Genomic DNA, 15,538 nt, shown 5'->3' on the forward strand with positions numbered 1-15,538 from the left:
ATAGAATAAATTAATATAACATTATTTTTTATATTTGTTTTATAATATTTATTTTTTTGATTTAATTGTGTTCTTAATATTTATATCCAAAAAATATTATGCTATATCAAATATAAATATAAAAATTAAATAAAATTCAAAATAATATATTAAGAGAAAATTTAAAGGATTATTTTCAAATTAATCACAATGAAAATGTATCTTCGGTAAATTGTGGGTAAATGTTTAGCTTAATAAAAATATATATATATATATATATTATATCTATGAGGGCAGTGGCGGAACCAGGAATAAAATTAAGGGGGGTTGAATTTAATTTAATAATATATAAATATAAAAATTATATTAATTCAAATTTAAAATTTATAATAATCAATATTTTTCAAAAATATAAATACATCAAAGTTCTAATGACTATCCCTACGAGATGAGAGTTGAATCCTTCTATTTTGCATATTTTGAAATCTCAACAACATAGCTTCATCATTGATTGTTTCGAACACCTATCGTTCAATATAGCATATCATCATATCATTCAACCATTCATCTCCTATCTTATTGCGCAACTCAATTTTGATGATATTCATTACTGAGAAGACTCTTTCAACTGATGTCGTTACCGCGGGTAAGATCAAAGCCAATTCAATAAGGCGATAAACTAACGGAAAAACCAAATGCTTTCTAGTTTCAACTAGCTTCACAGCAAGACTTGCAAGATCATGACATTCAACAAAATCAGAACTTCTTCTAACATCTTGAATGTAGGTGTGAAGTTGCTCTTTCAAGACTTGAAGATCTTGTACAGAAAAATCATAAGAATAAATTTCAGCAAGGCGAAGTAGCTTACCATGATGGAATCTAGAAAATTAGTCTCTTGGATGAAGGCATGATATGCAAGTTAGCAACTCTGTAGTGATTTCACTGAACCGACCATTCATCTCTATACAATTAAATCAAGAACTGTAATAAAAACTTCAGCATGATAATGATGGTAATAAGTAATCCACTGTCCTTCACGAACTGGTATTGTATCCTTCATGTTGGGTACTTGAATACACATTTTAGCACAAAAGCTGCTAACCTCTTCTAATAACTCATCCCATCATTCATCTCTCAAATCTTGTATACGAACTTTCACAGTATCAATTAACGCCATGGCATTAACAATGTCTTGATCTTTTTGTTGTAAAGCATTTGATAATTTGTTCGTGATCCCCAATATTTTCATCATAAAATGTAAAACAAATACAAATTCAAAACTCTCCATTTTTCCAATTAAACTCGATGCAATATCTTCTTGATCTGTAATAGTCCCATCCTGACACACATTTTGCAATACCTCTAAAACTGATTCCCACATAGTCAACAAACGGATTAAAGTTGTAAAATGTGAACACCAACGAGTATCTCCTAGTTTTACAAGATTTGTCTCTTGATGCTTGCCTCGTCCTGTAAAAATCTCCCCAGTCTCTAATCTCTCTATAACTTTTTGATGGTGTATTTGAAGTAATGTGTCTCTTTTTTTACATGAAGCACCCACAATATTTACAATCATACTTGTATAACAAAAAAAATCAAAAACAACCAAAATACTCTTGGCAACTGAGATAACCACCAATTTTAGTTGGTGGGCGAAACAATGGATGTAAAACACAGAGGGATTTTCATTTAAAATCAATGTCTTTAAACCATTAAATTCCCGTCTCATATTTGAGGCTCTATCATACCCTTGCCCTCTCAATTTTGAAATTGATAAATCGCGATGAGCAAATAATTATCTAAAGTTACTTTTAGTGAACATGCAGAAGTATCACTTACATGTTGAATAGCAAAAAATCTTTCAACAACTTGTCCCTGCTTATTTACATATCTTAGAATTACAGCCATTTGCTCTTTTACTGACTTATCTTGAGACTCGTCAACAATTAGTGAGAAGTTCTTATTGCCAATTTCATTAATAATTGCTAATGTTGTTTCTGTTATGCATACATTCAATAACTATTTTTGAATCAAAGGAGAAGTAAATTGATTATTCCCGAGAGCATTTTCATTAATAACACTCCTAATCTTCTCAACCTTTTTTGCATACCAATTGAATATCTCTAAAAAGTTCCCCCTATTTTTGGCACTAGAAGACTCGTCATGACCACGGAAAACAAGACCTTGTACCAAAAGAATACGAACAACATCCAAGACAGCTGTCAGCTGAGAGCGATAATCAATCTCCATTTGACGCCCATGAGAAAATAACACATGTGACACACTTTGTCTTTGACTTTTGAAATCCTCAAAATGTCATCTAGCATCATTGTATGCACTGTTCACTCAACCTACATGTTGATTAAAAGCTTCATGTGCTTTTCTCCAATTATATCCTCTTTTTGTAAAAATATCACTTGCACCTTTTTCACTTCTATCTTGCCTGAAAGATAACAATAAAAACAATAAGCTTCATCTTTTGCCACACTGTATTTTAACCAATCAAACTACCGAAACCACACTTCTTGAAAGCGCCACATTTCTTTGCCTTGCAGTATTTTAGGAAAGTTATATCCAAATGGCTGACATGGACCCTTCAATAGATATGCTCTTCGAACTTCATCTCTTATCCCCACATCATACTCTTTAATTAGTTGTTGAAGTCCAGGATCAGCGATGATATCATTTGGACTAAATTCAACACGAATTCTTTTTTGTGTTATAACCCTTGTTTTAGAAGAAACATGTGTTCTCAATTCATTACTTTTTGGTTTAGGTGTAAAAAACCTCTCCATATCTACAAAATTAACCATTAACACAATTAATAATTAATAACTAAAATAACAAATAATACAATTTAAAAACTTTACACAATTCAAAATTTAATTCAATTATTTGATACAATAATTATTTAAAAATATGCATAAATAAATCACAGTGATACACATAACATATGCATTCTCCCCGACTTCACATTGGAGTTTTGCATAAATAAATAAATACAAATAAAGTTTTTTCAATTATTAATATCACAAGTAATGTAAATAAAAACTTTAATATAATAAAAAAATTAATTTTTTTAGAAACACTCTGGGAGCATATTACAAAAATAATATAATTAAACAACTTACACAATAGAAACTGGTGTATACTTTCGATTTTAAAGGTTTTATGGACATTTATTGCATAAATAAATAAGTGCAATTAAAGTTTTTCAATTATTAATATCATAAGTGATATAAATAAAAACTTAAATATAATAAAAATTTTAAATTTGTTCCTTGAAACACTATGGGAGCAGATTTAAAAAACTTTTGGCAGAACACTTGGCTTTTCACTACCTGCGAATTAATCCAAATAAGAAGATATCAGACAATTGTGATAATTTTATTAAAAAAAACAACCAAATAACAAATTATTGAACAATCAAATTAAAAAAAAATAACAAAACTATGATAAACTAAATAGTAACATTATATATACTTATGTGAAAAACAAACTTATACCAAGAAAGAGAATTGTTATTCATCTTCATTAAAATATGGGCAATATATATGAATGCCATCATTTAATTTCTTCTATTTTAGATTTTTCATCTCTTCTACAATTGTCTATTCATCTTCCCATAAACCCAATCTATATCATTTAATAAATATGAAACTATTGGTAATTTTTAAAAAAATAAAGTCCACATTGTAATTTAATGTAATGTCAAATAAATGTTGCTAATTTTTTATTCATTTAATTATAATATTTTTTTATTAACAACACAATTTTCTTATTTTTCATATTTTATGTAATACTAAATAAATATTGTTTATTTTTTTCTAAACAAATAATTCCAAATAAATTTAGCAAAAAGTTTCGATTTCTAAAGGTCATATGTTTCCATGAGTAGGTCATATTAAATGTTTACTATAAAACTAACTTAATACCCATGATAAAATCAATTCTATTAAATCTTATATGTTTATAAATTTTTTTTTAAAAAAGAGTTTAAAAATCTACCTTGAAACCCTGTAATCAAATTATCATCCGTTTTCATTAGAAGATTTTATTTAATCCTATATTTTTTTCATTTTTAATATTTAATATATTACCAAATAAATATCGTTAAATATTTTTTAAACCAAAAACTTTAAAAAATAGAAAAGTTTTAGGGTCCGTTTGATACGCAAAATGCTGAGGTACACCACAACACAACTTCTCGTGTTCTTTGTTTGGTTTGTTCAAAAGTTAAGAGTACAACACAAGAGGATGTTAGAGTACAACACAAGTAGTTAAAATTTTTGTATCACCAAAACCTCGGTACAAAAATTTTATCGTGGTACAGCATAATTAAAGACTAAATTACCCTTAATAAAGAATAAAAATTACAATCATCTCATCAAGTCCCTGACCTTGCACCTCTCTCTCTCGCCCCCAAACCCAATTTCTCATCTTCATAGTCCGCTTCTCCCACTTCCTCACCCTATCCCTTTCCTCCTTTTTTTCTCTCGTCTCTCTCAAATTTTAGGGTCTTTTTGAAATTTTAGGGTTTCAGGGACTCTAGAGATATCGGTTAAAAATTCATGCTGAAAAAACACATGCTGAGATTATAAGTTTTTTATCTATTTCATTCAATAACTTAATAAACAAGGGATTTAATTATATTTATGATAGATTTAGTGTTATATTACTGTATTTTGTAGTTTTCCTAATGCTTTTTATGTTTTCATTTCAATTTAAATTATATAATTTTTTTAATGTAAGATCAATATCTTAAAATTAAAATTTTGAATCATAAAAATTAACATAATTTTTTAATATTTCTATCCAAAAAATTAAAAATTTAAATAGTATAAAAAAAATATAAATCTCTTTATATCTTAAATTTTTGAATTATAGATATGATTTTCATAGACATATGAAACATAACCGAATTTATCATGTATTTTTTAACAAGAAATTAATTTTGAATATATTTTGAAAATTAAAAAAATATATAATTCTAATTTACTAAGTTGATTAATTATAAAAATATTTAATTAAAAATATTGAAAACTAGAGCTTGTTGTGAAGTTGTTTATTGTAAAACAAAGTATAAAGGTTATTAGAAGTAATTTTATAATATTTTTGTTCAGTAATCGAGAAGCTATCCATAAAATATCAAAAATGGTACAAGACAAATAGTTGTGCTTTACTACAACTATTTGTTTTGTTTCTAACGGTTAATATGAAATCAATGCCACATTAAATATATGCAAAATAAATAAATAAATAAATAAATAAATCTTCCTAAAAACCATCCTCTAATTACCATTCGTTTTCATTAGAACATTCTATTAAATATATAATATAAAACCGATTTAATGACCATGATGAAATCAATGTTAATTAAAATTTTCAAATATTAATACCATATTTAATATAAATGAAAATATTAAAATTATTCTGTAGTTTATACATCTACGTTAGTATGTATAGATTTTGTTAAAAAAAAAAAGTGGTTGTCACGAGGGCAACCATATCATTAGTGCACCGAACTTGAGAAATGAATTCAATACATTTATCATTACTCAAACCCTAAATAGTAAACCACAACAATTTGGGTTTAGATAATAAAAAAAGTTAATTTTTTTAAAATAAATAAAGTTTTCTATTCTAGTTTGAGAGGAATAAAATCCTAACGGACAACGAAGACTAATTTACAATTGATTTCCGTAGTTAAGAATATTTATTTATTAATTTTAATTTGTTAAATTAAATATTTAATATATTTAGTTAAATATTTAAATTTAAAAAAAAAATATTCTAGGCTAAGTGAGTTTCTGTAATTTTAAATAATTTGAGGATAAAATAAAAATAAAACTCTTCAAGGGGTATTATGCAAAATTCTTCAGGAAAAACTCGAAACTCTTCGCCCTAAACAGCGTTTGGTAGTCCGGCATCTCAAAAATCGGAACTTTTTCCATCTTTCTCTCTTCCGGCGGGTCGCCGGCGGGCAACTTCGATGATCCTTCCGGCCTCCAAGGTCTCCCTGAAGTGCCACCTACTTTACGCCGGTGAGCACTTCGACCTGATGTTTCTATCATTACACCCCTTTTTCCCTCAAGAGTAGCTTCTTGGGATTCTATTTCCATGTTTTTCTAGGGCATGTGAGAAAGAACGGAAGTAGGAATCATCAATTGATCTTTTAGGTTCGATTTTCAGCGATTGTTCTTCCAATTATTCCTTGTTCTTTATTTTAGTTGAATTTCTTGTTGTTGTTTCCCTAAAAACTGTTTTATTTTGGTTGTCATGTGCTGTGTTATTGATCTTTGGTGGATTATTTTTCTTGAATTTCGCATCTGATTAATTTGCAAGATTTTCATTTTCAAGGGTGAGTATTTCTAAATTATTTTGGCTTGCAACCTGGCCTCTTGATTTTGATATTAGAATTAGAATGAAAAAAATTTAATTATTGACCTTTTTTTGGACATGCAACTACTTTCATGTATTTCTTCCTCATTTATGATATTATGGTAGCTTGTGGCTAAAAATACTTTTGCAAATGTATAGTGTTGCACAAGTATATTTCTCAAGTTAATATGTTTCGTTTAGATGATTGTGCAGTTTGGATGTAACCTTTTAATTTGGAAGTAATCATTTCATTTTTATGACTTGGTGTATAAGTTTGATTTTCATAGCACATTTTGTATCATGACCTAAAATTATTGGTCAACCAAAAGTCTTGAGCATAAATGAAGAAATCCTGTTTGAGTTATGTTTTGTTTTAGACAAATTCAGTTATGGTTATCTATTCCATTTTGCTCCTATGCCACTAACCAATTCAAGCTGGATCGATTTATCTTAGGATTGACTAACTGTGACTGCTCTAGGATTAACTAACTTACTCACGCTAAATCATGCTAAATTCAGTTAGCTGATCTACATAAATGACAAATACCTAATGGTTGCTGTTATTTTCTGATTCAGTGTGTTGAGGAGCTAGTAAGATTCTTTCTTTATCGTTGGATATTAATGGATCGACAACCGCACGAGTACGCAGCGGCAATGGCCTTCACACAGCACCAACAACAACAATCTGGCATGCAACAGCAGTATGGTTTCCATCCACAGCAGCAGCAGTACCCCCAGCAGTTTCCACAGCAGGCTCATGCCCCTTTCCTCCCATCTCATCCCTCACTCCAACAACTACCTTTCCATCGCCAAATGGCTCCACAGCAACAATTTTTTCCTCATCACCACCATCCTCTTGTCCATCTTCAACAACCACCACAACCACCTCCTGCCTTTGCTCCTCATATGCCTCCTCACATGACACCACCTTATATGCAGCCATTTGATGCAGTCCCTCCACCAGCTGCACCTCCTTCTGATCCCGAACTACAGAAACGAATTGATAAGTCAGTGGAATACGCAGCAAAGAATGGCCCTGAGTTTGAAGCTATGATCCGTGAAAAGCAACATGATAACCCTGCTTATAGCTTTCTTTTTGGGGGTGAGGGACATGCCTACTACCGGTATAAGCTATGGCTATCTACAAGACCACCCAGCTCTGCCTTCAACCCTGCTTACCCTTCCTCCATGCAAATGATGTCTTCACCACATAATCCTATGTTAAATCCATCTGCTCTTAGTCCTTCCCCTTTGGGTGGAGCTCAAGCATCCATAATGGCCCAACCGCAGTTGCAGCAGCCTCCTTTTCCTCCCTATTATGATCCGCACCAGCAGCCTCCACACTCCCAACCTATGATGGCCCAAGCTCGAACTGATTATGACACTTCAGCAAAGTCTTTTAAGGGCCTATCCGGTCCTCTTCCATCTGATGTTGCAGCTGAGCTTAACGGTGTGTTGAACAATCTGAATGGCACCAAAGAGTCAATTAAGGGTGCCAAGATTTGGTTCATGCAAAGATCACCTTTTGCACCTGCTCTGGCTGAAGCTCTTAGGGATAGGATTTTTGCTCTTGATGATTCAGAGAGACAGCTCCATATTGTCTTCTTGGCCAATGATATTCTCTTTGACAGGTCCTTTTCTCCTTCCTTTCAGTTTGTCCACACATCATAAGAGTTATTTTGCTTTTGTTTCTGAACATAATTGGAATATCCTGTGCTTAAGCTGTTATTATATGTTTATCTGCTGTGACTTATACTTTCTTGGGGTTTGTTTGTGATTACTCTTTTTTACTGAATACTTTTAATGTTAAGTTAATGTTTGTGTTGTTAATTATAATATATAATTCATATCATCCAATGAGCTTGTGATTCAAATTTATTGCTGTTGTTCTCTAGCTATTGTAAACCTATGGGAGCCAACCTGATTATGCATTGTTTTGTTGTGATGTACCACTCACTATGTTTCCTTGTGCTTAATATGATGCATGTTATACAGCCTGCAAAGGAGGGTCAATATGCGAGAACTTGATAATGAGGCACATGCATTCAAACCTGTCTTGGGAGCAATGCTCGCTAGAATTTATAATAATCCACACAACAAAGATGCAAATCAGTCTCGATTGGAGAAGATCTTACAATTTTGGGCTTCAAAGGAAGTGTATGACCCAGAAACCATTGGTCGCCTTGAGCAAGAAATGACAGGTGGACTATCACTGCGGTTACCAAGGGAAGAGTCAACTGCATTGGATCCATCAGGTATATCTCTAGTCCATCCCCTTTTCATTTTTGTGGAAGTGCGGTATAGAAGCTGACTCCTCTTTGCATAGAAAATCCTGGTAGTAATTCAATTCATAAAGTTAAGGCATTACCCCTCATTGAAATTCTGATTCTTTTCATTTCTGTTTGTTATACATACTAGCATGTGATAACAGTGATTTTGCTTCTGCAAATCTTTATTGTGCCCTAGGTTGTGAGACCATTCATTCTTTTTACAGCCCGAAGCCTTCGAAAGTATTCTTGATACTTAGGATATCGCTATCTTTAAGTTTGATCCAAGAATGCATGTGAAAAAAATTAAGATATCGTTAGTTGTCCCCTTGACAAGGCCATAGAAATATTCTATGGAATCCTTAAACAAATTTTTTCAGTCTTCGTTATAACTGTTACTGTTGCTGGACTTCAAGCCAACTGAAAACCTCCCATCATATGATATATCTGGTTGTTCTAAAGTAGAAGGATTTGATTTTCCTCCAATTCTGAACTTACTTGTAAGAAATGTAGTATTTAATTGAGAGTTCAAACTCCAGGATTGCATCAAACACTGTCACAGTGGCAGCCTGAGAAGCAACACTCCACACCGGGGTCTCTAGAGGAAAAGGAAACTGAGATGCAGTTACCCCACGGTGCAGTCCCTCCGCCCCAATTTGCACCTCCTATGGCTCAGCCATATCACCAAGTACCTGCTGGCATGTATCCGCCTGTGGCACAAGCACCATTCCCAGGGCCCCTACCTATCCCACCTGCTGTTCCTCCAACTGCCAATGTTGCTGCTGATAAAACCCCACCACCCTACCCTCTCTTTCCTCCGGGCCTTATCCCCGGCATGGTCAGGAAGATGCAGATCGGCAGTGGTGTTCCATACTCACCAATGAGTCCTCTGGACATTCCCACTGCGATTCCACCATCCACTGTACCACAATCTGAAATTCTTGAGCAGGTCTCAAAGTTCTTCAAGGACATTGGAGAAGTGAATCCATCGGAAGGTCCAATGAAGCGATCTGAGTCTAATGATGAAGATGATGAGTATGAGCGTGAGCCCCCTGTTCGCAAGGGCGGTGCTTGTATCCCTCCGCCACCAAACTTGCAGCAGGTGGACCCAGAAACGGGCATGTTCGCTGATGGGAGTATTGATCGCAAGTCAGGATCAAGCGGCTCGGGACGTCTGGGATTAGGAGCCACTGCAAATCCTAATGAGGTCAGTCAATACGATGATGTTTATACTTCATACCGCAAGCAAAGAAGTACCAGCTACCATTCATCGATGAGTGCTAGAGCTTCTGCAAGGTGATGAAAGTTGATGTTTTTTTGGTTTCATTACTGGAACTTCCTAATGTTCTATTTAGAGTTCTGATGATCAATACAATCATGGAACGTTTATGTTCTCCTGGAAATTTGTGTAAGCTCACATTTTGCTTGTTATGTGGTCTTATATTTTGAAGTTAATGATGCTCCTTTGTGAGGTCTTGTGCTAGATTAATAGCTCTCACTATTTGGACTATCTTGATTGCCTGTGAAACCGCTTATGTTTGCTTTTCTAAAATCCTTCTCAGCTTGCTGCTTGCCCATGAAAATTTAAATCCTTTTTCAAATTATTTCCATAATTGAAAGAAGAGGAAATTCTATCATTGCATCTTCTTTCATTTCCTTAATTCATAAAGCAATAGAACAATCTTTCAAACTTAAAAATTCCAGAAAACAAAAAAGGCAGCAGATATGAAGCACAGTTGTGCGCAATATTCCTGAATCTTCACAGTTGCTGATAGTCTTGAAGTTGTAAAGAAAATGCAAAAAAAAACATAAAAAAGTTCGGCTTGTGAGTTTTCTCTATGTATCCTTTAAGAAGAAGGCATCGAGTGGCTATCCTTTAGACACACCATCCTTCAACAATGTACGCATTTTAACAGCTTGGCGGCGCCATTCATGGATTGGTACCTGTGCAGCAAATAATAATGGAAACGGTAACAACAACTGTTAATGTGTTGGATCACATGACTAATACCGTCTTATAGAATATCACCACCCTTACCGCCGGAAAACCACCATAATCACCAGACTCTTTGATATCCTTTGTTACAGAGCTATTTGCAGCAAGCTGAACCTGATCCAAGCAAGCATTTCAGGAAACCCTTAATCATACACGCACCATATCAGAGATTAGATAAAAAGGAAAAGAAAGAATCATAATAGAACAATGACAGGAACATACTCCACAAAAATTATGTTGAAATAACACTAATTGTCGGTGGAAAGAAAAATAGTTTCACCCAATTGAATAAATTGCACACAATCTGAATAGATCTAATCAACTGGATTTTGTGCTAATGAGCAAATTGAAAAGACCTACAGAGCGAAAAAACTCTTTGCTTGCTTTTGGTTGTGACTGCTAATCATAAAATATAAAATTGAGGTTAACTACAGAGTTCCATCAAAATTTGAGCATGTATATAGATAGATTGCAGTTCAAATCTAAAGAAACCCAATACTTGTGACAGTTTGATGAAATCACTAGGGTTTAATGAGGTTCCTGAGCGAAATACCTTTGAAGCAATGGAGACATGATCTCGAACAGCAACCCTTCCTCCTAAGGTTACATAATCTCCAATCCTGCAAACAATAACTTGTAGATTTTAACTCATGGAATCTCCAATTCAGTTTTCTTTTATTATTAAATAACTAAATTGAAAAAAAATTGCATACGTTGCAGAACCAGCAATGCCAACTTGTCCACAGAGCATACAACATTTTCCAACAACTACATTGTGACCAATCTGCAGATAAAAACAAAAAACTGTAAAATTTCAACAAAAACTGCAATGAATTTCAGGACCAAAAATTGTTTTTGCCGGGGTTTGAACCAACCTGCACTAGATTATCAATTTTAGTATGATCTCCCACAACTGTGTCTCTCCAGCTGTGAAGAAAATGAATCAAAGAATGCATAATCAGAAGAAATCTCAAGTCATGTATCAATCATATTAACTTACAATGATGATCTATTTGCAAGTGTGCTAAAAATAATAATAATTTTGAATGCTCTTTTGTGAATGACAGGGAGGAAAATCAATTAAACAGAATATGATTACTAGTGAATGATTACAACATAACTCACCTGCCCCTGTCAATGCATGAGTTTGCACCTATCTCCACATAGCCTCCAATTCTTACATGTAGTAACTGATAGAAACAAATATATAAAACAGTTATTATAAAAGCCTAAACCATCCAATCTGCCTCCTCAAGGATATAAATTTGGAAGCTCAAATGTAAGAATGCAATCCAAATCCAGATATAGATAACACTTAATTGATAAATATTACAAAGCTAAGCCCGAGTCCCATATACAGATCTTGTTGAAGATCTTAAAATATTGAGGATTACTATTTCAGCTGCAAGTCAAGAATACTAAAGAAATTTCTAAGATAGACAACCGTTAGCAAAAATTAGAATGTGCTTCAGATCAAGTCTCTTTTGATTTTGCTAAATGCATGGGAAATATGTAAATAAAATGAAAATAATCACTAGTGAAATAATAAATAAAAATAAGGACAAATTTTCAATAATAACCACATCTACCGCCCGCAAAAAATAACTAAAAACCTACATTTATTCAAAGAGTATAAACCCAAAAGAACCTAGAGTATAACTGTATAAGCTTGAGAATCAAAAGAAATACAATGCATTTGATAATTAATTATAGGAGGTTTCAGCATAATGTGAAAAACAAGTACAGCATGCAATATTCTGTCTATTCTGTCATCATTTAGATGGGGTTGAAAATGAAGTAGAAGGTGCAATTGAATGAATGGGATGTGGAAAGACATAGCAAATCCCATTGATAGTCTTAATGCGAAACGAAGATTGAGCCAAGGAAGTTCTAAATAAAGTCATAAGAAATATTGGTCCAACTAAAACTATGTTAAGTGATCACAGAAATCATGCCTAAAGCCATTAACTTATACCTGCTTCATTTAAATTTGGATGGTGAGGGAATGAAGAATGTAATGTCAGTAAAGTATCTTTGCACCTGACACATTTTTTATTGACATATTAATAAGTGATTTAATTCTCAGTTATGATTCAATGAAGATCAACCCCAAGATAACTGGGTTGCGGAAAGTTTAGCTGATTGCTTGAGCATCAGATAACAGCCATATGCTTTGTTTATGAAATTTGATAGGGCACACATTTGGTTCTAGAGTCAAGTTAATAATGGAAAACAAAAATAAATTTGCAGTAAGTAAAGGAAAAAAATTGTAAACAGCTAAATAGCTAATGACAATATCATATAAACTAAAATTTTAAATGAGGCAATGGGTCGGGGAGCACCAACTTGGGGCTTCTTTTGTACACATCCCTCCCCATCTATGAAAAATCCAAAACCTGTTGATGAATAAAATTGATAAGTTCTTAAGAAATGACTATTACATTTCCAGAAAGAAGTATATGATAAAAGAAGCCAGCAGGACTTAGAAAGACAAATGTTCTAGTCTCAAGTCTCCTATCTTCTTAATAGCATATCCACTCAGTGTCTCCTTAGATCATCATCCAGTAATTAAGTGTTCAAATGAGTTGAAAGTTTGCTGCTTATGCCCAGATATGAACTATGAAGTAGATCCTTAGTTCTTCCCGTAGTTCTCTCCTTGGTGGAACTCTTAAGTCCATTTATATCTTTCCGATTCTTAAAATACAATATTCCTTGCAAAATACCAAGTACGCTTGTATTTTTCAGAAAAGTTGCTATCACAAACAAGAAAAGGACAACTTTTCAATATTTGACACCACCTATTCTAGCCCGTGAGACTCATTCGGAAAATTTTAGTAAATCATATCATACTACTACCAATCCAGTGAAAGTTGAGTATTTACAAATCTCTAAAGAACTTTTTTTATAAGAGGCATAAACTTCAATCGAATTCACACTGCAAATCACTTTGTATTTATTACATAAATTTAGTAATGGAGTCTATCAAATCCAAGAACTACCAATAAACTGGTCATAACTAGCATCTAAAGTGTACAATATAATAATGCACAAAGTATAAATTACTGATCCATATACCAATAGGCCTCAAGTTTATTATATCACATGGTGATGCCATTGCATAATCGATTTTAGAACAAGAAATATAAAGGGAAACATATGGTTCATATGGATGACAGAATTGCCTTTGACAGTCATGAAGAAATAGAGACATCATGGCATTTTCTAGTTGCATAAAGGATTCAAGAAACGCCATAATTACTATTACCATCTTGACCTATGCATACGCCATTATGGATTATACATGATGCGCCAATAGAGCAATTAGACAGCACCACATTATACCTAAAATAATCAGCACTCAGATTAGCAGATGCGATGGGTTATATAATCACATTTTCAGTAAACCTGCATCACATCCACATATTACCAGCCATGAAATTCACTAAATTACATTCTTGCACTCTTAAAGAATATACATGAACAAAAGATTTGCAGATTTTGGATGTCCATAATCTGAAAGTCATTTAGGGAAGAGAAATGAGACCAAAACCCAGTAGCCCATGTCATTGAAGTAACGAGTGAAAATCATACCCGATTTTGGTTGACTGCCCTACGGATACAGAAGGCCCAACTACAGCTCCAGAGCCAATGTGAACATCCATAGCAAGTACAGAATTCTCATGAATTATGGCACCGGCTTCTATGAATGCACTAGGATCAACACAAGCAGTTGAGTGAAATAGCCCGCCCCCATTAGGCCATTTCTTAAATTCTGGCATGCCAGTAGCATTTCCATCTTCTGTTATACAAACAAATATTAATAGCACATAGAACCATCAAAATTAAAATTTTATAGTTTCTAATTAAGTAATAACCTGGAAAATTTAATAAATAAGTGTTATATCATGTACAAAAACAGTTTACACTTTACATGTCTAACCACAAGATTGAATTTAGAATCTTATATCATGTGCATAAACCCACTATGCTTTGTACCTGCATCACATCGTCCCTTTTTATTTCTCCATTTTCTTTCATTTTCCTAGATGTTTTAAGATGGGGAAGGTCTTCTCTCCCCACTTGTATTAATAATACTGACAGATACACTAACACCTATATTTTTCTGATCTCCAACGCTTCAACTAAAATTAAACAGCCCAAAAAAAAAAAGACAAAATTGAAAAACCCTCTGCATTTATATTTATTCAGAATCCTCTATCATAAGCAATCCACCAACATTCAATGTTGAAGACACTCAGCTCATTGGTTCCCATTCCCTCGAGTATCACAATATGGTTGCAACTCTATCCTAGCATCCATCAGCATGACTTCCCACAAGTAAAGAGTAGCCAAAACAGAATAGGATTTATCCAAATTTACACATGGAGATCACTAATGAGATCTAGAAACAAAGCCATTTGCTTTTCTTTAGCACCTCCTACATCAATATAATATCTATGCCAATAAACTCAGTTAATTTAAAAAAAAAAAAACCAACTTTGAAACAAAATTTCCTCGTCATATACTAAAATCAAAGTGTGAGTATGTTTCATTGTGCCCTAACATAATTAAACAACAAAAAGTCAACAGGAACAAATTATATATCATTTCTGAAATCAAATAGCAAAAATTTTAGCGAGAAATGATCAAACGGAGAAGAAATCAACTTACTTGGATCATCAGAGGAAGACGTGATAGATTTAAGCCGGTGAGGAAAACAAGAGGGAGGATGCTCCACTCTGAAAACACTCTTGGTCATGAGAGCTCCAGACACCCGCCAAGAACTCCGCAGCATCATGATCTCTTGCAAGGAAGAAGAGAAACGAGTTGAGGACCTGAGGCATGAGAGAGAGAGAGAGAGAGAGAGAGCGAGAGGGGAAATTTTATATTAACCCCTGTGACCTTTTAATTTTTG

General features: G+C 33.3%; 2 protein-coding genes across 3 annotated transcripts; one reads left to right on the forward strand and one right to left on the reverse strand.

Moving 5' to 3' along the window:
• Nucleotides 1-5,867: 5,867 nt before the first annotated feature.
• LOC120249861 (calcium homeostasis endoplasmic reticulum protein) lies at nucleotides 5,868-10,110 on the forward strand. 2 transcript variants are annotated; one of them, XM_039258543.1, is made up of 4 exons: nucleotides 5,868-6,023; nucleotides 6,937-7,991; nucleotides 8,356-8,615; nucleotides 9,167-10,110. In XM_039258543.1, the coding sequence occupies exons 2-4, from the start codon at nucleotides 6,982-6,984 to the stop codon at nucleotides 9,925-9,927; spliced, it is 2,031 nt and encodes a 676-aa protein (XP_039114477.1). In that variant the 5' UTR covers nucleotides 5,868-6,023; nucleotides 6,937-6,981; the 3' UTR covers nucleotides 9,928-10,110. The 2 variants fall into 2 exon arrangements, with proteins under 2 accessions (XP_039114477.1, XP_039114478.1); XM_039258544.1 differs by lacking the exon at nucleotides 5,868-6,023 and adding an exon at nucleotides 6,034-6,158.
• Nucleotides 10,111-10,256: 146 nt separating this feature from the next.
• LOC120250579 (probable UDP-3-O-acylglucosamine N-acyltransferase 2, mitochondrial) lies at nucleotides 10,257-15,488 on the reverse strand. The gene is made up of 10 exons (XM_039259407.1): nucleotides 15,295-15,488; nucleotides 14,215-14,422; nucleotides 13,889-13,965; nucleotides 12,970-13,019; nucleotides 11,749-11,813; nucleotides 11,499-11,550; nucleotides 11,337-11,407; nucleotides 11,177-11,243; nucleotides 10,666-10,737; nucleotides 10,257-10,571 (listed from the first exon to the last, which is right to left on the reverse strand). The coding sequence occupies exons 1-10, from the start codon at nucleotides 15,419-15,421 to the stop codon at nucleotides 10,497-10,499; spliced, it is 864 nt and encodes a 287-aa protein (XP_039115341.1). The 5' UTR covers nucleotides 15,422-15,488; the 3' UTR covers nucleotides 10,257-10,496.
• Nucleotides 15,489-15,538: the final 50 nt, after the last annotated feature.

This window comes from Dioscorea cayenensis, chromosome 19, assembly GCF_009730915.1.
Source record: "Dioscorea cayenensis subsp. rotundata cultivar TDr96_F1 chromosome 19, TDr96_F1_v2_PseudoChromosome.rev07_lg8_w22 25.fasta, whole genome shotgun sequence".
Lineage (NCBI taxonomy): Eukaryota > Viridiplantae > Streptophyta > Magnoliopsida > Dioscoreales > Dioscoreaceae > Dioscorea > Dioscorea cayenensis.